The sequence below is a fragment of the Malaclemys terrapin genome, chromosome 1 (assembly GCF_027887155.1).
Source record: "Malaclemys terrapin pileata isolate rMalTer1 chromosome 1, rMalTer1.hap1, whole genome shotgun sequence".
In the NCBI taxonomy this organism is placed as follows: Eukaryota; Metazoa; Chordata; order Testudines; family Emydidae; genus Malaclemys; species Malaclemys terrapin.
The window spans coordinates 329,329,840-329,354,266 of record NC_071505.1 but is presented as its reverse complement, the minus strand read 5'-3'; the positions used below and the strand labels follow the sequence as shown (position 1 = coordinate 329,354,266).

General features: G+C 47.5%; 1 protein-coding gene across 1 annotated transcript in view; it reads right to left on the bottom strand.

Moving 5' to 3' along the window:
* The window catches only part of CTSC (cathepsin C), a 37,935-nt gene extending 34,865 nt beyond the window's left edge, over positions 1–3,070 (bottom strand). The window contains exon 1 of the mRNA XM_054015685.1: positions 2,804–3,070. Within this exon, the coding sequence (XP_053871660.1) occupies positions 2,804–2,969 (166 nt within the window). The 5' untranslated portion in view covers positions 2,970–3,070. The remainder of the gene's footprint in view (positions 1–2,803) is intronic.
* Between the last annotated feature and the right edge of the window lie 21,357 nt (positions 3,071–24,427).

Sequence of the window (24,427 nt, the reverse complement as noted above, 5' to 3'; positions counted from 1 at the left end):
AGTGGAGCAATAGAGCTATATTGCATCACCCATCCACAACCAGGGAGTGGAGAGGGAAGTGTCCCAGAAGTCTGCCATGAAGATGGAGGCAGATGAGTGAAATGCAGAGAATGGATGGTGGAGTGAGTGGAAGCAGAGAATGGAATTTAGGGCAGGGAGATGCCGAATAAAACTATCACGGGGCAATATGAGAATGAGGCCCAATTTTAGATGACTTATGTGCATTCCCCATACTGAGCCAGGGGAGAAGGCACCTGTTGGACAGTTTCACCAATGGCACTTGATTAAATTCACATCCACAAAGGACACTTAAAATATTTTTGAAACCGTTTTTAAATATGGGGCGGCAATCAGATTTGCACATAGCCATGTTCCAAACCACTGTAACTGTTTTAAAAGAAAAGATCCCTGGCCCGGAACCACTGTAGTGACTGACTTTTAGATGCCTAAAAGTCACAATCTGAGTGAGGCACCCAGGCTCCCCAAACAATGCATGATGAGAGACAGGTGCCTTAGAATGTGATCCACAAACTGTAACAAGCTGAGCAGGGAGATGCCTAAACTAGCCAACCGGAGATGTCAATGAAAGGAGTGTGTCCAAGACCCACCCTTTCAGAGAGAGGCACCTAAGCCCCAGCTGTAGGAGGTGCCTATTTCTGGTCTGAAACCAGGGGAAGACAGTTATTCCTCTGCCTAACTTGTGAGTATAGGACGCAATCCAGTAGGTGCACTTAGAGGCTGAACCCCACACAAAACATTTAGCCAGTGGCTAAAGTACTCGCCTGGGATGTGGGAGACCCTCATTACAAGTCCCTCCTCTGCCAGGTGAGAAGGGATTTGAACAGAGATCAGCTACCTGGCAGGTCGCAGGGCAGGACAAGAGGCAATGGATTCAAACTACAGTATAGCAGATTTAGATTAAATCTCAGGAAAAACGTCCTAACTGTAAAACCTGTAGGACAATGGAACAGACTGCCTAGGGAGGTTGTGGAAGCCTCTTCACTGGAGATTTTCAAAAGGAAGCTGGATAGCCACCTGTCTTGGATGGTTTAAACCCAACAAATCCTGCATCTTGGCAGGGGTTACCCTAGATGACCCTTGTGGTCCCTAACCCTTCTAACCCTATGGTTATATGATTCTAAGGCAGCTCCCTGCTCTGTGGATCGCTCTGGGGTTTAGGAGTCTGGGCATATTTACACTTTGAGATTGGGTGTGATTCCTTGATTGAGGAGATATACCCATGCTAACAATAAAGCAGAACTGTGGCAGCACAAGAGGTGGGCGGGGCTAGGAGAATCTGTGATGGGCCCTAGTTGGGGTGGTTAGCCCCTCCCACTGCTTGCACTACAGCAACCATTTTTAGTCCAGTAGTTTGAGGAGAGCTAGCATGTGTGTCTCCTCGAGCTGGGAATTAATCACACACTCAGCTCAAAGTGTAGAATACCCCTAGAGTGAGACAGCAGGGTGTTTGCCCAGAGGCAGGGTCAGGCACACTTTACTGCAAAAATGTAAAAAGAACAGGAGTACTTGTGGCACCTTAGAGACTAACAAATTTATTAGAGCATAAGCTTTCGTGGACTACAGCCGAAATGCATACCGAAGAAGTGGGCTGTAGTCCACGAAAGCTTATGCTCTAATAAATTTGTTAGTCTCTAAGGTGCCACAAGTACTCCTGTTCTTTTTGCGGATACAGACTAACACGGCTGCTACTCTGAAACCTGCAAAAATGTAGGTGCCAAGCAAATTTAAGCACCTACAGGGTTAAGCTGCAGTCAAGCAGGAGTTTTGTAGATCACACTCAGTGGCTTCTAAAAATGGGAATTAGGTGCCTAAATCTGGGGGTTAGAGACTTTAAGTATCTTTATGAATCCATGCCCATGCCCCTATTAGAAAAGGTATCCAAGACTAACTGCAACCACTTTTTAAACACAAAAGTAGCAAAGTCTTGTTCCTGACATAAGCAAGGTCAAAAAGACAAGTAAAATGAAATCAGATGGAACTTTCCTATTTAAAGTTACAAGTCTTATAAACCACAAATTACTCAAATGTGTAGGCTTGATTTACTTGTAACCAATGTGCCCTTTAGCATCACATGGTGAGACGGGAGGGAAATTCCATTATTAGTCCCTATTCCCATCCTAACCTCCTGAATTTGTCATAACATATTGCTGCTTAGTAACAGAATAAAAATGCCTATATCTGGAAGAGAAAAGTTCTGAAACAGTTTTTACGGCTCACATTTAGTTCCCTACAGAACTGCGGGGGCTAACACCCAATTTCTCATTCTACTTCCTCTTTTGATATCTGAATTGATACATCAGAGTAGGAATTTCCTAAGAACAGGCCAGCTGAAAATTAACCAGAAAGAAATAATTTAAAGAGAAGAAACAAATACACAAGTTTCCACGGAGTTCTTATGGGGTCCAAGGGTCATGTAATCCAGACAATCCCTTTTACAGAAATATCCCGTGTGGTTTTAGTTTCCCATTAAATGAATTAGGGGGCGCAGATTTTGGAGGGGGGGGAGGATCTGTTCAAACAGGAGTGGATCAGAGCATGCCCCATGGTTTTAAAAAAGCCAGGGGGAAAAGAACGTGTTTTGCCAACACTCTTAAGGGACCTCACCAAGGGGGCTTTTTTTGTTCGTTTTAAAAAGGATTTTAACTAACGCGTGTTTGTCTGAGATTGTCACAATCTGATTATCGTGCTGATCGGGGGGGGGGGGGGGGAAGCAAAATGAAAGAGAAAACCAGTTGGAGAAAGAAAATAAAGGGGGGGGGGATAAATGCCCCCCAGCACTTACCCATCTCGGAGCAGTTAATGTGTCGGTTCTGCCCCCCCTTCCCCACCTGGAAGACCCAGGTGCCCTCCAGGTCCGCAAAGCTGCAGTTGGCCGGGGTGTCGGCCAGCGACTCCCGGAGCTGGCAGAGCAGGAGGACGGGGAGAAGGCACCATGCTAAGCGCCCCATGCCTGCGGGCGGCGGCTCCACACAGCCCCGCTGCTGGGGGAGCCGAGCTGGACTGGGCGGCGCGGAGACAGTCCAGCAAGGGCAGCAGCAGCAGCGGCCTCCCTCCCCCAGCTCTACGCGCTACCGCGGACCCAGGGCCAGACCCGCCCCGGAGGGATCACGTGGAGAAGGGGAAAGTGGCCTCCTCCCCTGTCCCGGAGCTGGCCTGCTGGGTGCAGCAAGGCGGATGCAGCAGCAGCAAACCCAGCTCCCTCGTGGGGTGACAGGTCTGTTATCCCGGGCTAGCCACGCACCATCCCCCAGCATCTTTCATGAGCTTCCCCGGGGCTCCAGACAACACGGCAGAGGCAGAGACCTGGCTGTAGCAGATCCGCACCCTCCCCCCGCCCTGAACAAGTTGTGTGCTGGCGCTGGGTAGGAAAGGGTGTGTTTTCTTCCCTTTAACACCCCCCCCACACACACACACACACACGCTGGACATCCAAAACTTTTCATTGTTTGACCAAATCCCCATTGAAGTACAACAACAATCTTTAGTCAAACATTTTCAACCAGCTCTGTTAGAATTACCGTCCCCCTCCCCTCCCCTCCGAGATGGGGAAAAACAATGTTGCCAGTTCCTCCCTCTTCCACCTCCCACTGAATTTGGGGGTGGGGGGCGGTTCATATGAAAGAGAAGCAAATTGGTTCCTAGATCAGAACCACCCCAGCTTCTGATTTGGCAACTCTCCAATGAGCAGTTTTTACAGAATCAAACTCAAACCACTTTGATTTGTCGGTTGCAGAGATGGAGCAAACTCCCAAATCTTTTTTTTTTAAAGAATATCAGGGTTGGAAGGGATCTTAGGAGGTCCATCTAGTCCAACCCCCTGCTCAAAGCAGGACCCATCCCCAGACAGGTTTTTGCTCCAGATCCCTGGATAGTCCCCTTAAGGATTAAGCTCACAACCCTGGGTTGAGGAGGTTAATGCTCAAACCACTGAGCTATCCCTTCCACTGAATTTTGATGATTCAAATAATCTGCCTAGTTTTTCAAACTCCAGAATTACAAAGAAGGAAGTGCAAACCCAAACCACAGAACCCCTCCAACTCCTCAGCTGATACACAAACCATCCTGTGTGACTTGCACATTCAGAGAAATCCTGACTTGTTTTGAGCTTGTTGTTCTCCCTCATATTTTAATACAGTTTGTTCAAATGTAAAACATAGCATCCCCTTTTCCCACCCGCCTTTCTCTTCTGCTCACAGGGCACTATAATTACATGGCAGCCTAGTGCTTGTCTACACTAGTGCTCCCACCATTTCCCCATAATTATGAATCAGGCTTAGTAATGCCTAGGGACCGGCTGACAAGAGGGTCCTGTTGTGCTGGCACTGTACAACAGAGTAGCAGACTGTCCCTATTCTGAAGCGCTTACATTCTAAGTCGACAAAACACGTATAATTTTTACAGACAGTAGCAAGCATCCATGTTCGAATTTTCAAACGGACATGTACTAGCTAAATAGCCCGTCGGAATACTCAAATTTGCAGCCTTGGGGCTTCTCTTCACGTACAGCGTGACGGGGAAGTGCTTTAGTGAAGATGCTACATCGCCGACGGGAGAGAAAGGTAGCTGTGTTGACGGGAGAAGCTCTCCGGTCAACATGGCACTGTCTACACAGAAGGTTAGGTCTCACTCAAGGGCATGGATTTTTCAAACCCCCGAACGACGTAGTTGTACCAATATAGGGCTGTAGTGTAGACCTGGCATCAGTGGCTTACAAGGTCCTTTCAAATGAGTAGACTGCCAGCATATGACAGGTATATCCAGTAACAATGGATAAGCACATGAAGTGAGTGTTCCTGATCAGAACATCAATAGTGAAATGGTTAACTGTGTGAGCATTTACATGCCCCTGGAATGAAAGCGTTCACATTTCTCTTAATGGTTGTTGTTTCATTGTGTCTGCAGATTCCAAACATGCATAGCTTTCTATTCTGAAGGTTATGTCTACAACCAGAGATGCTAGACAATTTATGCATGAGTGAATGGATTCTGGGGAGGAGCAAGGGGGAGTAAGATATATAGAAATAACCTATGCTAGTGGAGTTTGCAGAAATTTAAACAATGAAGTGTTGACACTGAAATTAATGCATTGCTTTGACTAACAGGTGTGTTTTTAAACTGTTTTAGTTATTTACTTATTTTGTTTGGTTTTTATCAGTTTAGTTTAAATCAATTCCTAAATGAATTAAGCTATACCTGGTTAAAACCAAAATCAAAGTGTCCACACAGTCTTTTGCACTGGTTTCACTAAAATCATACCTTTAGTTAAACCAGAGCTCTGAATTTCAATGCCAATACTTCACGGCTTGAATTTCTTCCAGTCATCCTCAAGGGGAGGAATTAGTTTCAATGTCAACATTGCGAGAACCATCATCTAGTAAATGTCCTTGTTCAGGGCAACAGAAAAACAATAACACACTGCACTTATTCAGAGACTATCATTAGAGGTTTTACAAAGGTGGGTGAACTAAAATTCCTCCCACATTGCAGATAAGAAAACTGGCATGACTTCAATTCAGTGAGACTTCGTTGGGATGAGAAGCTATACAAATGTTGTCAAGGTACCGAAATAAAAAAGGAACAGGCCCCTAATGGATATGTCAGAGGTAGCTACAATTTGTTTTCCATATGCACTGCCATTTCTGACTGTTCCTGATCTGGTGACAAGTGGCTACATAGCATGATGCCATCTCTTCTGACTCTCACCTTTCACCCATGGTGTCAGGGCACAATGTTTACCTCCTCGCTTTCTGAAGGCAAGTTTTCTTGATAATATGAGGAAATATCCTTCTTGCACTTGCCTCTTATTTTGGAGCAGAAAGCATCTCTATCTCAGGGTTTGTCTACACTTTCAGCGCTCTGCCACTGTAGCGCTTAGTATTTATGCTGATGGCGTAGGTACTCCACCTCCCCAAAAAGCAATCGCTATGTCGAGGAGAGAAGCCCTCCTGTTGACATAATGTTGTCTACACCAGAGTTTAGGTCAGTATAACTACATCACTCAGGGGTGTGGAATTAGTTATACCTATGTAAGTTTGTACTGTAGACTAAGCTTCAATCTGTCCTCTGTTACATTGATTGTATATGGGTTTGGACTGTGCTTTGTGCCTCACTTTTCACCTGTAGCTGATGGTCGCTGAAGGCTTTTCTACACGCTAAGTTGCACCTGTTTAGCTTAAATCTGTTTAGAGTCACACCTTTAGGCTATGTCAACCTGAGGAACTCCTTGCCAGAGATGTTGTGAAGGCCAAGACTATAGCAGGGTTCAACAACAACAATAAAAAAGAACTAGATAAGTTCATGGAGGATAGGTCCATCAATGGCTATTAGCCAGGATGGACAGGGATGGTGTCCCGAGCCTCTGTTTGTCAGAAGCTGGGAATGGGTGATGGGATGGATCACTTGATGATTACCTGTTCTGTTCATTCCCTCTGGGATTGACCTGGCATTGACCACTGTTGGAAGTCAGGATACTGGGCTAGCATGGACCTTTGGTCTGACCCAGTATGGCTGTTCTTATGTCTTCATTGCAAATACAGGTGTGTCTTTACATCGAGCTAGCTAATGATATAAAATCCCTGTCTAAGGCACGGGTAGATTTTACCTTCATGTAGCTAGTGGAACTCAACTTGTATCCCCTACCTGGCATTTACCTTGAGTAGCTAAATGGAATTAAAAGCTACCTGTGCCATGTCTCTGCTAGGACTGTACATTGAGATAGCTATCACAATATCAAAACCACACCTAGTTTTTAGAGGGTAGATACAGCCTTAAACTCCTACCACTGTGTATGTAGACTAGGCCTTAGATAAGATTCAGCCTTGGTCTTGCAGATTTCAATGCAGTGAGCATTGAACAGATAGTTTAGAACAGAAATGTTAACAGTTTTGTCTCTGTTGTAGTCATGTTGGTCCCAGCATATTAGAGAGACAAGGTGGGTGAGGCAATATCTTTTATTGGACCAACTTTTCTGAGTATCTTTCCTAGACCTGAAGAAGAGCTCTGCATAGTTTGAAAGCATGTCTCTTTCACCAACAGAAGTTGGTCCAATAAAAGATGCTACCTCACCCACCTTGTCTCTTTAACAGGTTTAGCTAGCTTCCCTGATCTGTGTAGTGTCTTATGACATAAGCAAGAATTCTGTATTGGCAAAGGGTGGGGGGGAAGAAGGGAGAAGCAGATGATGTGTCTGGGCTGTGACCATTTAAATGCTAATATTATAAAGTGCTGGGTAAATCACAAACTCAACAGGAGTCTAATAGAGTTTGGATTTGTTTCTTTGACAGCTAGGATGTCATAACATTAGCATTTATATAGTCCTGAGTAGGCTCTGAAGTAAACATCTCAACAAGTAAACTTTGTTGCTGTTATTCTTTGTCTGTGGACAGTTTTCTGCAAGGTCTGTCTCCTATGCCAGCTCTACACTATGAAATTAGGGCAGTATAACTACGTCACTCAGGGTATGAAAAATCCACACCCGTGAGCAATGCAGTTAAACCAACCTAACCCCTGGTATAGACACGGGGAGTACATAGATTCATAGATTCATAGATTCATAGATTCTAGGACTGGAAGGGACCTCGAGAGGTCATCGAGTCCAGTCCCCTGCCCGCATGGCAGGACCAAATACTGCCTAGACCATCCCTAGTAGACATTTATCTAACCTACCCTTAAATATCTCCAGAGACGGAGATTCCACAACCTCCCTAGGCAATTTGTTCCAGTGTTTAACCACCCTGACAGTTAGGAACTTTTTCCTAATGTCCAATCTAGACCTCCCTTGCTGCAGTTTAAACCCATTGTTTCTGGTTCTATCCTTAGAGGCTAAGGTGAACAAGTTCTCTCCCTCCTCCTTATGACACCCTTTTATATACCTGAAAACTGCTATCATGTCCCCTCTCAGTCTTCTCTTTTCCAAACTAAACAAACCCAATTCTTTCAGCCTTCCTTCATAGGTCATGTTCTCAAGACCTTTAATCATTCTTGTTGCTCTTCTTTGGACCCTTTCCAGTTTCTCCACATCTTTTTTAAAATGCGGCGCCCAGAACTGGACACAATACTCCAGCTGAGGCCTAACCAGAGCAGAGTAGAGCGGAAGAATGACTTCTCGTGTCTTGCTCACAACACACCTGTTAATGCATCCCAGAATCATGTTTGCTTTGTTTGCAACAGCATCACACTGTTGACTCATATTTAGCTTGTGGTCCACTATAACCCCTAGATCCCTTTCTGCCGTACTCCTTCCTAGACAGTCTTTTCCCATTCTGTATGTGTGAAATTGATTTTTCCTTCCTAAGTGGAGCACTTTGCATTTGTCTTTGTTAAACTTCATCCTGTTTAACTCAGACCATTTCTCCAATTTGTCCAGATCATTTTGAATTATGACCCTGTCCTCCAAAGTAGTTGCAATCCCTCCCAGTTTGGTATCATCCGCAAACTTAATAAGCGTACTTTCTATGCCAATATCTAAGTCGTTGATGAAGATATTGAACAGAGCCGGTCCCAAAACAGACCCCTGCGGTACCCCACTCGTTACGCCTTTCCAGCAGGATTGGGAACCATTAATAACAACTCTCTGAGTACGATTATCCAGCCAGTTATGCACCCACCTTATAGTAGCCCCATCTAATTTGTATTTGCCTAGTTTATCGATAAGAATATCATGCGAGACCGTATCAAATGCCTTACTAAAGTCTAGGTATACCACATCCACCGCTTCACCCTTATCCACAAGGCTCGTTATCCTATCAAAGAAAGCTATCAGATTGGTTTGACATGATTTGTTCTTCACAAATCCATGCTGGCTATTCCCTATCACCTTACCACCTTCCAAGTGTTGGCAGATGATTTCCTTAATTACTTGCTCCATTATCTTCCCTGGCACAGAAGTTAAACTAACTGGTCTGTAGTTACCTGGGTTGTTTTTAGTTCCCTTTTTATAGATGGGCACTATATTTGCCCTTTTCCAGTCTTCTGGAATCTCTCCCGTCTCCCATGACTTTCCAAAGATAATAGCTAGAGGCTCAGATACCTCCTCTATTAGCTCCTTGAGTATTCTAGGATGCATTTCATCAGGCCCGGGTGACTTGCAGGCATCTAACTTTTCTAAGTGATTTTTAACTTGTTCTTTTTTTATTTTATCCGCTAAACCTACCCCCTTCCCATTAGCATTCACTATGTTAGGCATTCCTTCAGACTTCTCGGTGAAGACCGAAACAAAGAAGTCATTAAGCATCTCTGCCATTTCCAAGTTTCCTGTTACTGTTTCTCCCTCTTCACTAAGCAGTGGGCCTACCCTGTCTTTGGTCTTCCTCTTGCTTCTAATGTATTGATAAAAAGTCTTCTTGTTTCCTTTTATTCCCGTAGCTAGTTTGAGCTCATTTTGTGCCTTTGCCTTTCTAATCTTGCCCCTGCATTCCTGTGTTGTTTGCCTATATTCATCCTTTGTAATCTGTCCTAGTTTCCATTTTTTATATGACTCCTTTTTATTTTTTAGATCGTGCAAGATCTCGTGGTTAAGCCAAGGTGGTCTTTTGCCACATTTTCTATCTTTCCTAACCAGCGGATGGGAGAAGCCTTCCAGTCGACATAGGCAGCGTCTTCACTGAAGCACTACAGCAGCACAGCTGCAATGCTTTAAGTGTAGACCTGCCTCTCATCGCATGGTTTTGAAAAGTGAAGTTCTGTCTACAAAGGCTTTGTCTTCAATGACTTTTTTGTTTTTTGCAGTGAGAGAAGGAATGAAACTGAGACCTTTCCACAGGGGGGTGCAGGGGAGGGGAGAGAGAGTCGTGCAGGGCCAGTGCAAGGATGTTTTGCATCCTAGTCGAAACTTCCACCTTGCGCCCTCCCCGAGTCCTGCGGCAGCTCTCCACCCCCCCTCCGCCCTGAGGTGCCCCCCGTGCTGCAGCTCCCCCCCCGGCCCAGGGAGCCGTGCAGTAGCTCCGTATCCTAGCTCACCTCTGCTCTGTCCCCTCCCCGAGCCCTGCGGCAGCTCCCCCCCTGCCCTGAGGCACCTCCTCGGCAGCAGACCCCCCTTCGCACTCCGCCCTGAGGCGCCTCCCCCATGGCAACTCCCCCCCTGCCCAGGGAGCTGTGCGGCAGCTCCCCACCCCAGCTCACCTCTGCTCCGCCCCCTCCCTGAGAACTGCGGCAGCTCCCCACTCCCCTCCGCCCTGAGGCACCCCCCCCCCCGTGGCAGCTCCCCCTCCTCCAGCCCAGGGAGCCGTGCGGCAGCTCCCCACCCCAGCTCACCTCTGCTCCGCCTCCTCCCCAGCACACCGTCGCTGCTCCACTTCTCCCGCCTCCCAAGCTTACGGTGCCAATCAGCTGTTTGGTGCCACAAGCCTGGGAGAGAAGCAGAGCACCAAAGAAAATGCCACCCCCCAAATGCTAGCGCCCTAGGCGACTGCCTAGGTCACCTAATGGGTTGCACCGGCCCTGGAGAAGTGTTATGAAAAACACCTTTATCCCCGTAAAATTACATTAAAAACTATTAAAATGTTATACGATTAAATTATATACACAAAAATATATGAATAAAATAAAGCAAAACACCTTTTAAGGAAACATTAAACATGGATCACTAAAGCAGCAGCATCACCAAGTTCATTCAAAATATTGTTAACACACCAAGTCAACCAAAAAGTGTCCAGGTTACAAGTCAATTTGTAAAAGCTGTAATCAATCCGCAGCCAGGCCACAATCAGTGCACGGAACAGATCAGTTGGTTTCCAGGTCCTGTAGATCCTCCCCTTAGGCTGGGGGGTAGGGGGGTCCTTCAGCAGTGGGCGGGGAGCCCGCCCACTTCCCGGAAGGTACATGGACTCTTCCGGGGGCAATTCCAAGCAAGACTGTACACTCATTACAGTGCAGGTCAAAAGCCTGGTTTGGAAATTCCCAGAGATGAGATTCCTGGCTGGGAATGGAGCATGCAGTCATTTCAGAGGCCAGTGACACAAGCAAGTGAAAAAGAAAACACCTCACATCACTCTACCCTGGCCATTCTGTTCTGGTGAGATTTCAAAACAGCTAGTTTTGCCCGAGCCAGCAAAACGTTAGCCAGGCAGGAAACTGGCCAAATGCGAGCACTGTATCTCACTCCAAGAACAAACCAGAAAGCATTGGCTAAGAACCCCATTAATCTTTAATACATTAAAAAAAATGTGGTACAATACAGAAATAAATGAAGAGAACACTGACCCAATCCCGAAAGCTTCTGAAGCAGGGGCGGGCAAACTTTTTGGCCTGAGGGCCGCATTGGGTTTCTGAAATTGTATGGAGGGCCGGTTAGGGGAGGCTGTGCCTCCCCAAACAGCCAGGCGTGGCCCGGCCCCTGTCCCCATCCGACATCCCCCTGCTTCTTGCCCCCTGACGGCCCCCCCAGGACCCCTGCCCCATCCATCCCCCCTGCTCTCTGTCCCCTAACTGCCCCTAGACCCCCCTCCCCTAACTTCCCCCCGCCACCCCATCCAACCCCTCCTCTCCTTCCTGACTGCCCCCCCGGGACCCTGCCCCATCCAACCACCTCTTCTTCCTGACCGCCCAAGACCCCCTCCCCTAACTGACCCCAATGCTGCCCCCCACCGCCCCATTCAACGTCCCCCCCCGACTGCCCCCCTGGGACACCTGCTCCATCCACTCTCCCTGCTCCCTAACCACCCCTGGAACTCCTGCCCCTGACTGCTCCCCACCGCCCCATCCAACCCCTCCTCTCCTTCCTAACTGCCCCCCCCGGGACCCCTGTCCCATCCAACCCCCCTGTTCCCCACCCTCTGACTACCCCGACCCCTATCCACACCCCCAGCCCCTGATGATCCCCCCGAACTCCCCTGCCCTCTATCCAACTCCCCTCCCCCTGCCCCCTTACTGCGCTGCCTGGAGCACCGGTGGCTGGCGGCCTGGCTGCACCAGGACAGGCAGCCGCGCCGCCCAGCTGGAGCCAGCCACGGACCGAGCAGCACAGAGACCGGGTCAGGCCAGGCTCTGCAGCTGCGCTGCCCCAGGAGCTCGCAGTCCTGCTGCCCAGAGCATTGCGCCCGCGGCGCAGTGAGCTGAGGCTGCGGGGGAGGGAGGACAGCGGGGGAGGGGCCGGGGGCTAGCTTCCTGGGCCAAGAGCTCAGGGGGCGGGCAGAACAGTCCCGCGGGCCGGATGTGGCCTGCGGGCTGTAGTTTGCCCTCCTCTGTTCTAATGTTTTGAAAAGATAGCTATGGTTAACTCTATCAAAGGCCTTCTCCTGGCATCATTGAAAGAAGCCTCATATCCGGGTTACAAAGTTTGCTAACAGTAAAAAAATCTTGAATTAAAAACAAATTCTCAAAAATACAGAGGTACAAATAAAATATGTTTGATCTGGTTGTATCAAAGAATCCAGACAGTCCTTCAGTAGGTTGGCTAAAGCCCTGGATAAAAGCTTATAGTCAGAACCAGGAAGAGAACTAGGTCTCCAGCTCTGTAAGTCACAGAGGTCCTCTTTTCTGTGCAGCAAAATGATCATTGCCCTGCGGCAACTGTGGGGCAGCTCTTTCTCCTGGATGCGCTCCAGCACCACTAGAAAAACATCAGGACTGACGAGATGCAGCTCATTAATGCCTGGGGCCTGGCCTGAGGAGAGGTGCTAGACTGCAACAGATTGCTCCTGCAATGACAATGGGGCTAGGGTGACCAGACATCTATCAACCCTAGACAACCATCTGGCAGATGTAGGCAAAAAATCTGTCAATGGTCTGTAGACTTTTTCTCCAACCTGAAAAAGAACCATGTGGGAGTGTCAGTTTCATGGAGCAGAGTAAAATGGGCCCATACCAGACACCTTCTCTTCCAACAAGACGAGAGCTCAAGAGCTGGTACTTCTCAATTAAGGTTTAGTGAATCTGCACCGGGATTCCCACATCAAGGTTGCCATTAAGGCCCAGGATGTCTTGTTGCAGGGCACTCATGTCTTGATGCAAGGATCACGCGGCAGCCTGGGTATCCTGCTGGAAGAACAGTTGGCTCTGGACCTTTCCGACATCCTACCACTGCCTCAGGGACTTATACAGGGGCTCATGCTGTCACCAATGCTCCCAAAACACAGCAAATCTCTGGGTGAAATTCAAGTCCTGTAATAATTTGGAGTTAGAGCCCCAGTGGAAAGCACAGGCAGGAAGAGGTAGAGATACACTGACAGAGATATAATGATAATCAGAAAAGTGAGTGGGAGACATGAAAGACCGAACAAACATATTCACACTGGCCTTCAAGGTATCAAAGCGATCCAGTCTAGTCCCTGAGATCTGGTTGGGAGTAACCTTCAGCCAAGAGTACTGCCTAACAGTGGGGTGAGAGAACCTCCAAACATCTGGCACTAGAAAAGGTTCAGAAAAGGGCAACTAAAATTATTAGGGGTTTGGAACGGGTCCCATATGGGGAGAGATTAAAGAGGCTAGGACTTTTCAGCTTGGAAAAGAGGAGACTAAGGGGGGATATGATAGAGGTATATAAAATCATGAGTGATGTGGAGAAAGTGGATAAGGAAAAGTTATTTACTTATTCCCATAATACAAGAACTAGGGGTCACCAAATGAAATTAATAGGCAGCAGGTTTAAAACAAATACAAGGCAGTTCTTCTTCACGCAGCGCACAGTCAACTTGTGGAACTCCTTACCTGAGGAGGTTGTGAAGGCTAGGACTATAACAGCGTTTAAAAGAGAACTGGATAAATTCATGGAGGTTAAGTGCATTAATGGCTATTAGCCACGATGGGTAAAGAATGGTGTCCCTAGCCTCTGTTTGTCAGAGGATGGAGATGGATGGCAGGAGAGAGATCACTTGATCACTGCCTGTTAGGTCCACTCCCTCTGGGGCACCTGGCATTGGCCACTGTCGGTAGACAGGATACTGGGCTAGATGGACCTTTGGTCTGACCTGGTATGGCCATTTTAATGTTCCTTATGTATATTATCTACTAGCCGAAAGGTCTGCAGGAGACAATGCAGTTCCCTGGCTGACTGATGGTGTGGCTCCTCGTGGTTCCTGTCTAAACATAATCTCTAGAACCAGGGCTGGCTCCAGGGTTTTTGACGCCTCAAGGGGCGGGGGAAAAAAAAAGCCGCGATCACGATGGGCTCCACTGCGCCGCTTTGTTCTTCGGCGGCAATTCGGCAGCAAGTCCTTCCCTCTGAAAGGGACTGAAGGACCCGCCGCCAAAGAGCCCGACGTGCTGCCCCTTCCCCTTGGCTGCCCCAAGCACCTGCTTGCTGGGCTGGTGCCTGGAGCCGGCCCTGTCTAGAACAGTGGTTCCCAAACTTGGTTCACGCCATGTTCAGGGTAAGCCTCTGGCAGGTTGTGAGACACTTTGTTTACCTGAGCATCCACAGGGACGGTTGCTCGCAGCTCCCAGTGGCCACGGTTCACTGTTCCCAGCCAATGGGAGCTGCAGTAGCGGTGGCCAGGAGCCCCAGGACCTTTAAATCACCGCCGGAGCCCCATGGTTGCTGTAGCGGCGGCAGTGGCTGGGAGCCCCGGGGCTCTGGCAGCGATTTAAAGGTCCAAGGGCTCCGGCTGCTGCCGGGAGCCCTGGACTCCGGGGAAGCTCCCCCATTTTTCCCCCTCGGCGGCCCTACCGGTACGGTCGCCTGTATACTAGGTCTTGCCAGTATGCCAGACCGGACCGGCTTACTTTCACCTTTGGGTATTATTCAACCAAAGCAAGTCTAGGAGAATCTGGTTGTAGACATGTAAATATCATTCCTTTCGTTTGCTTGTCTGGGTTTTGTCATTTAATGAATTCTAAGCTCATTGGAACTTTTTATTCTGCATTTGTACAGCACCTAACACAGTGGGGTCTGGTGTCTGGCTAGGACTCCTAGGTGCTACAGTAATATAAATAAATAAACAGAATCCTGCCAACTTTTCATTGAGGGTGGCTCACATGGTTCTAGACTCTATATATGTACAGGATTGCTCTTGAAAAATATGTTCTTGGCTTAAACAAACAATGCTGATTTCAAGTTTCTAGTTATTCACTCTGCACCTTTTCACTTGTTAACATGTGAATGCTGGAGGTTTACTTGAAACTTATTTTGAGGGCCAACAAAATAATAGTGCAAATTTAGGATTGATTAGAAAACTGTTAGGTACTGCTCTAATTAGGGCAGAATAACAAGAAATATTACAGTAATTAAAGCAATATGAAAATTCCATTATCTTAGAAACTACCTGGAGCTCAGTATATTTTAAATGTAGAGAAACTAAAGTGAAAATGTTCATTTCACTTGTATTGATGCAGGTATTTAAACAGACAGACTATTTTAAAAAAGATGTAAAGAAAACAGAAAGTGAGTTGCAGATGGTGAAGACTGTAAAATTAAGTGACATTATCAAGACATTATCAAGTAAGGATGGCTTACTTTCCTTAAAGGAAATGTCATTCTTCAGAACTGGTCCCTCTCTCATATAGACAAGATTTCACTCATAATGGTTGGTACTTATTAAACACTTTAATCTTCAAAGGGTTTTACAAACCCGATCTAAGTAATACACATGATCCCTGTTAAGTGCTATTATTTTTACTTTGAAGGATGAGGAAACCAAAGCAGAGAAGTTAATTTGGAGTTTCTTTAGTATCCTGTAGGCTGATGCCTATACATATAAAATGATGGGATCTAAATTAGTTGTTACCACTCAAGAAAGAGATCTTGGAGTCACTGTGGATAGTTCTCTGAAAACATCCACTCAATGTGCAGCAGCAGTCAAAAAAGTGAACAGAATGTTGGGAATCATTAAGAAAGGGATACATAATAAGACAGAAAATATCATATTGCCCCTATATAAATTCATGGTGCACCCACATATTGAATATTGCGTGCAGATGCAGTCACCTCATCTCAAAAAAGATATATTGGAATTGGAAAAGGTTCAGAAAAGGGCAACACAAATTATTAGGGGTATGGAACGGCTTCCGTATGAGGAGAGATTAATAAGACTGGGACTTTTCAGCTTGGAAAAGAGACGACTAAGTGGGGATATGATTGAGGTCTATAAAATCATGAGTGGTATAGAGAAAGTAAATAAGGAAGTGTTATTTACTCCTTCTCATAACACAAGAACTAGGGGCCACCAAATGAAATTAATAGGCAGCAGGTTTAAAACAAACAAAAGGAAGTATTTCTTCACACAGTGCACAGTCAACCTGTGGAACTCTTTGCCAGAGGATGTTGTGAAGGCCAAGACTATAACGGGGTTCAAAAAAGAACTAGATAAATTCACGGAGGATAGGTCCATCAATGGCTATTAGCCAGGCTGGGCCGGGATGGGGTCCCTAGCCTCTGTTTACCAGAAGCTGGGAATGGGTGACAGGGGATGGATCATTTGATGATTACCTGTTCTGTTCAATCCCTCTGGGGCATCTGGCATTGGCCACTGTCAGAAGACAGGATACTGGGTTAGATGGACCTTTGGTCTGACCCAGTATGGCCGTTCTTATGCCTCTGTACTTGGGTCAAGTGGAAAAGTGGGTGGCAATGGAAACTAGAAATCCTGATACCAGGACAACCATATCAGTCAGAACTAAATAAGAACAGAGAAAAAATGAAATTTGGAATTTCCAATCAACTCTCATGTAAATAAGTAGTTACAAATCTAAAGCATTTCACTTTGCAAGTGTTTGCTTGGTTAAATTTTTAGCTTCATGGTTATTTCCAAACCTCCATTTCTAAAAGATGGAGAAACTGAGGCTTGGTCTACACTACCCCCCCTAATTCGAACTAAGGTACGCAACTTCAGCTACGTGAATAACGTAGCTGAAGTCGAAGTACCTTAGTTCGAACTTACCTTGGTCCACACGCGGCAGGCAGGCTCCCCCGTCGACTCCGCGGTACTCCTCTCGCCGAGCTGGAGTACCGCAGTCAACGGCAAGCACTTCCGGGTTCGACTTATCGCGTCCAGACTAGACGCGATAAGTCGAACCCAGAACTTCGATTTCCAGCCGTCGAACTAGCTGGTAAGTGTAGCCAAGGCCTGAGACACAAAAATTAAGTAGACCTCTACCCCAATATAACGTGACCTGATATAACACAAATTCGGATATAACGTGGTAAAGCAGTGCCCCGGGAGGGTGCGGGCAGGGGGGCGGGGCTGCTCATTCCGGTGGATCAAAGCAAGTTCGATATAACGCAGTTTCACCTATAATGCGGTAAGATTTTTTGGCTCCTGAGGACAGCGTTATATCGGGGTAGAGGTGTATTTTGCCTAAATCTCAGAATGAAGTCAGTGGAAGAACCAAATGGAGCAGTCAGATTTTTTAAAACTTTTGTTTCTGCATTTTGTTTTTTAAATGGTGAAAATATAAAAAATTACACACCCTTCCTCCTAAACACAAAAATGAGGAACTTCTGTAAATTTGCTGTAGATGGAAACTCAGCAGTTTCACAGATAACTATTACAGCCAAACTGCTTTTTGCTACTTCATAGGACTAGAACTCTCATGAGAAAAGCTTTTCTTGCAGTATTTTGAAATACATTAGAACCCCAGAGTTACGAACACCTTGGGAATGGAGCAACAGAAGGTCCTGTGGCACCTTTAAGACTAACAGAAGTATTGGGAGCATAAGCTTTCGTGGGTAAGAACCTCACTTCTTCAGATGCAAGGTGCCACAGGACCCTCTGTTGCTTTTTACAGATTCAGACTAACACGGCTACCCCTCTGATACTTGGGAATGGAGGTTGTTCGTAACTCTGAAATGTTCATAACTCAACAAAATATTATGAAAAAACAATGAGGAATCCTTGTGGCATTTCTTTGGGCATAAGCTTTCGTGGGCTAGAACCCACTTCATCAGATGCATGGAGTGGAAAATACAGGAGCAGGTATAGATACATGAGAGGATGGGAGTTGCCTTACCAAGTGTGAGGTCAGTCTAATGAGACAATTCAATTAACAGCAGGATACCAAGGGTGGAAATATTATGGTTGTTCTTTCAAAAGTTTACAATGAACATCGACTTAGTGCAGCTTTGAAACTTTACTATGCAGAAAAAAATGCTGCTTTCCCTTTATTTTTAGTAGTTTACATTTAACACAGCACTGTACTGTATTTACTTTGTTTTTATTTATTTATATATTTATTTTTGGTCTCTGTGGCTGCTTGGTTGAGTACTTCCGGATCCAAAGGAGGTGTGGTTCACTGGTCAGTTCGTAACTCTGGTGTTTGTAACTCTGAGGTTCTGCTGTAGCCCCGTCTGGACCTGTTTAGAACCTCGAAATGCACAATATGCATGAGGAAACAAAGGCTAACTAGGCCATTTAAAAATTCAAGGATTAGTTTGATGGGTGGACTGCAGATTAGGGTTAGTTTGTATTTACTTCAAACACTTTTCCCCACCCTTATGCACATATTCCTACTCTGTGGTACTAGGCATCAGTTCACTAAAACATTTGCTCACATAGGGTTTCGTCTATACTAGACAAGGAGCTCGTCAGTTACATCTGAGTACCTTCATATTATAGAATATGGCAATAGTAGGGTTACCATACGTCCGGATTTTCCCGGACATGTCCGACTTTTGGGGGCTCAAATCCCCGTCCGGGGGGAAATCCCCAAAAGCCGGGCATGTCCGGGAAAATCGGGAGGCTCGGCCGGGGCCTCTTTGTCTGGGGCCGGGGCCGGTGCGGGGCCGGGGTCGCAGGGCCGGGGGCATGGTGCCGGGCTGGGAACCAGGGGCGCAGTGCCGGGCCAGGGTCACAGTGCCGGGCCGGGCGCGGGGCCGGACGGGGAGCCGGGGGCGCGGTGCCGGGCCGGGGTCCGGGCCGGGAGCCGGGCCCGCGGGGCCGGGCCGGGAGCCGGGCCCGCGGGGCCGGGGAGCCGGTCAGCCGGGCCCGCGGGGCCGGGGAGCCGGTCAGCTGGGCCCGCGGGGAGCCGGTCAACCGGGGAGCCGGTCAGCCGGGCCCGTGGGGAGCCGGTCAGCCGGTCAGCCGGGCCGGCGGGGAGCCGGGCCCGCGGGGAGCCGGTCAGGCCGGCCCGCGGGGAGCCAGGGAGCCGGGGAGCCGAGGAGCCGGGCCCGTGGGGCCGGGAGCCGGGGGGTGCGCCCGGCCGCCGGGGGCCGGCAGTGCTGGGCGGGCCGGCACCCCAGGGCCCGAGCCGACCCAGGCTGGAAACGCCGGGGGGGGCCAGCCTGGGCCGCGCCTCCTCCCCCCACACCCCCCTTACCTGCTTCAGGCTTCCCGCGAATCAAATATTCGCGGGAAGCAGGGGAGGGGGCGGAGACTTTGGGGAGGGGGCGGGGTTGGGGAGGGGGTGTGGGCGGGGCCGGGGGCGGGGGCCGTGGAGTGTCCTCCATTTGGAGGCACAAAATATGGTAACCCTAGGCAATAGACCTCAAAGAGACTTTCAGAAAATAACAGCTTAGATAGTGTATGTGGACATGACAAGTGGCCAGGGTGTAACATGGCATTCATGAGCTGTTACTGCATTGTACAGGCTGATAAGGTAAGGGTGAACAAGGCAAGATTTCAGTTAAATATCAGCCCCTGGGTTTTTATAGTTATTTATATCTGCTTGCCAAATGTAAGAGAAGCTTCTGTCTCAGTAGGATATGCAACATGCTCCTTGTTGAGGAGAAATGAAAACCAACGGAAATTTGCAATCATACAACTGTTTAATAGAATTGTTCTTAACCTATTATTTTTGCCTGCCCTTCCAGCTCAAATCACACTTCACTTTAAAATGAAGCTGTATTTTAGGTAACACATATGATGGATATGCATGCTGAGTTGCACAGTGTGACCTCTACACTAAGTAGCAATTAACCTCTATATGCACTTAAAAGGAATGTTCAATGTCCTATATATTAATGATTGCTTTTCTTCCTGGGGTTTTGAAAACGTATGTTATTCGAGGGTTTTTTTAAATTTTCATCTTTCAGTTCTTTGCGTGTTGATCCAAGCTGCCTTATGAATTGAAGCATTTTAAGTATGTCAAGAGCATGTCAATTTCTAGCAGTTTTCCTGAAATCTTGTCAAACCTAACATTCCATTTTTCCATCAGATTTGAAGGGTTGGGGGGAGGGGAGGAAGTAACATCCTCCTCAAAAAACTTACTCTAATTGCCTGCCTGTTTATCAGCAGTTTCAATGTCTAATTGTTTTTCACCCTCTGACACTGTATTAAAAAACCAAACTCCCTCCTGGACAGACCCCCTGCCTTCTGCCCCCCCCCCAACATATATTATCTATATTAGAAATGGTCCAACCCCAATGCCTTTTATCTGACATCCCTCCTGTGCACATTGGAGATTCAGATATAATGGAACCTAGATCCCAACCACCCTTTGTACAAACTTCCTTTGATTTGCTAATTTTAGAAATGGCACAAAACTAAAGCCTTTTAACAAACATACTTTACATTTTGGTGGCTTCAGTTAAAGGGAACCTGTTATAGTTTTGCAAAAAACAACAAAAAGCACGTCATTATGCACAATCAGCAGCCTCTTAATATACAGTACACCTTTGGGCTAACAGTCAGTGCATTCTGGGGAAAAGTGGGCAACTATTCCATACTGCTCCAACAGCCTGGAGAACACATAGACAGAGTTGCACCAGCAGCATGTGGGCAGTACGCTCTGGGTTGTCCCGGGGGGGAAGGAATACTTGCCACACTAGTTAAGTGGCTAGGAGAGGCTGTCTATAGTGCACCAAAGCTGGGGTTTGCAGGGGTTCTCAAAGTCCATGGCACCACAACCTCCTTCTGACAACAAAAATTACTATACGACTCCAGGAGGGTGGACTGAAGCCTGAGCCTGCCTGAGCTCTACCATCCCTGTCAAGGGGGCCAAAGCTTGAGTCCCGTCTCCCGGACAGGGGGGCCAAAGCCAAAAGCCTCAGCCCCGTCATCCAGGGCTGAAGCCCTTGGGCTTCCGCTTTGGGCCCAGGTGCTGGAGCTCAGGCTTTGATTTCCGCCCTGGGCAGTGGGGCTCGAGCTTTGGCCCTGGGCCCCAGCAAATCTAATGCCAGCTCTGGCGGCCCCATTACAATGGGGTCGTGTGACGAAGTGGGAATGTTCTTAATGTGTTCTTAGAATACTAAGTGGGGACTATTGACCTGGGAAGGTTGCAGGGGAGTTTTGCTGGGACTGTCTGCATTGGGGATGGGAGACTTTCCTTGAGGGAGGATACCTGAGCACGAAACATGAGAACCCAGGAAGGGGGTTGGAGGCCAGGTGACACCTCTGCCCGGGAAACTGGACAAAGGCTGTGGGAGGAGCCGGGGGGAGGCTGAGTGAGAGGGCTGGAGGGAGTTTCAGTTTGGAGTTGCTTGGAAAATGGAGGGGAGCCCAGATGGGGCTCTGGCCTCCCAACGGGGCTCTGGCCTCCCTGCCTCCCCCCGCAGGATGGACCTAACTGAGGGAGTCCTGTTGTCTGTACCTGCAAGACCTGTCTTGGACTGTGTTCCTGTCGTCTAAATAAACCTTCTGTTTTACTGTCTGGCTGAGAGTCATGGTGAATCGCAGGAAGCCAGGGGTGCAGGACCTTGTCTCCTCCACACTCCGTGACAGGTCATGACCTACTTTGGGGTCCCTACCCACAGTTTGAGAACCGCTGGGTTAGAGGAAGAGAACTATGTGACAGGCTAGGCCTCTGGGTGAAATACCGTTTGCTGCCATGGTTACGCATCAAGTTTTAACCACATATTGTTTGGGCCAAACTATATTTAGAGCAGCCTAGATACAGAGGATGTGCTATGCATAAAGCCTTAGAGATGGATTATGGCTCTTAGAGCTAGTGAGAGAGCCCAGGTGGTTGTGATTAGAGACATTGAGTGAAATCCTGGCCCTATTGTGTTAATAGGAATTTTGCCATTGACTTCAGCGGGGCCAGGATTTCAGCCTGAGGGGCCCAATCCAATAGGTGGGCTCTAAGCATGTCTTACAAATCAGGCCCCATTCAAAATCTGGCCAGAGGAGGTGGTGGAACTCCCTTACAACTTTCATCCCTGTGGTTAGCATGCTCAGCCAGGGTGTGGGAGACCCAGGTTCAAACCCCTCTCTGCCTGCTGAGGAGAGAAGATTTGAACAGGAGCCTCACAGGAGTGTGGCCTAGCCACTAGGATATGGGATATTCCAATGTGGGACTCCCTCACTCTCTCCTGTTGAAACCACCGAGTCATTGGAGCAAGGGAACCTGATGGTCTCCTGGCCTCCAGGTGAGTGCCCTAACCTCTTATAGAGTCATTCTTGCTCTCTCTGGGCCAATGACTAATGGTTTATCTAAAGTCAATGGCTTGAACAGGAGGGATCGAGGAAGACCCACATCAGAACATCCCACAGCCCAGTAGTTAGGGCGCCCTCCTGAGCAGTAAAGGACCCCTGCCTCTCTCCTCTTCCTCTGTCATTTCTGGCAAGAACCAGCTTAGGTGCCCAAGCTACCGTGACTCAAGTGCCTGGCTGTGGATCGCTAGCAGGGATAGGTTCCCCTGTTCTCCCTGCAGCCTGGAATTAGCTGCTTAACTGTAACTGTATGAGAGAGGCAGCATCTCCCATTGACTACCCCAGGGGGCTCCCTGCTAAGCATGCCGGCTTTTGTGGATACCATTCCTAGGCAAAAACAACAAAGAGTCTGGTGGCACCTTAAAGACTAACAGATTTACTTGGGCATAAGCTTTCGTGAGTAAAAACCTCACTTCTTCGGATGCATAGAGTGAAAGCTACAGATGCAGGCATTATATACAGACACATGGAGAGCAGGGAGTTACTTCACAAGTGGCGAACCAGTGTTGACAAGGCCAATTCAATCAGGGTGGATGTAGTCCACTCCCAATAATAGATGAGGAGGTGTCAATTCCAGGAGAGGAAAAGCTGCCGTTCATTGTATAGGGAGCCTTGTGCCTAATTCAGGCTCTGTGGATTCCCTTGCTGTTCCAGTGATTCTCTAGGCACCTAAAAGTTAGGCATTGTAACACTCTCTGTGTGGATCCAGGCCTCAACATGTATTCTTTGAAAATCAGGTTCCAAGTCAGGCATCCAAAAATCACTCGTCCCTTTTGAAAATGTTGGGTAATATGAATAGAAATGTTTGAATGTTTTGTGGAGGTTTTTTTTTACTTTATTCAAAAAGAAATTTTATGGAATCCCTCATGAGAGGTAGTGTTGTAAACCCAAATGACTGTGTTGTATTAGTACATGGGAATCAGAGAGTGAAATGTATAAGGGACAGAAGTCTATTGACCAGTCTATTTACAATGGCCAAAGCGAACAAAAAATAAAAAGCAACAATGTTAAAAAGTGTAAGAAGACAAAAAATATTTTATTTGTAATAATCTATAGTGGTTTTTGGAAACAGAAGTCAGGAATTGTGTTTTAAATGATTAATGCTGACAGATTATGATTGGATGTCACTGCAAGAGCAGGGTCAACATATGTCTTTGAGTTATGAAAGCACAGATTCTCCATTCCTCCCCCCCACCCACCCCGCTAGCTCCTCTCCTTTCCCTTTTGTCTTGCTGTTCTCTTCATGCTCAATTTTCCCCTTCTTATTTCCCATTGTTGCTTTCTCTTTTATTTAAATGACAGCAGCTTAGACCCATTATAGAGCTATTAGGCCTGATTCTTATTTGCACTAAGGCCACTTTACACCAGTTTGGTTAGGATGCTGAGACCACTGCCTATCATGCTAGCCAATACTATCTCATGCTTCCCCCATCCAGCTGTTGTAGCCACTTGTTCTCTTGTCCGAGGTCATGTTTACACTAGCAAGCTTACAGGGGCACAGCTGTACTGATTCAGCTGTGTCACTGTTCAGAACACTTGTATAGCTGCTCTATGCTGACGGGAGAGAGCTCTCCTGTCAACATAATAAAACCACTTCCATGAGCAGCGGTAGCTATGTTGGCAGGAGAAGCTCTGTGCACATTGCCACTTACGCCAGCAAAACTTAGTTGCTCAGGGATTGTCTTTTTCACACCCCTGAGTGACATAGGTTTTGCCAACATAAGTGGTAGTGTAGACATGGCCTTATACTTAGGCTATGTCTACACTACAGCTTATGTTGACAATATTTATGTCGTTCTGGGGTGTGAATACCCCTCCCCCCCGACGGCACTCGTGCATTCGTGTGCACAGCGCTATGCCGGTGAGAGAGCTTCTCCCACTGACATAACTTCTGCCACTTGCGGTGGTGGTTTTATTATACCGATTGGAGAGCTATTTCCTGTCGGCATAGAGCATCTGCACCAAATGCGCTGGTGCAGCCACAGCAGTGCAGTATGTGTAGACATGCCCTTACATTGTAAGCTTTTTGGGGCACGGACCAACTGTCTGCTCAGTGCCTAGCACAATAGGGTCCATAACTAGGGCTCCTGCTTACTACTATGGTAAAGGGTGTAAGTGTATTAATGTAATGTAATTTTGTAGCTAAAGCAGTATAAAGGGGCCTCCAT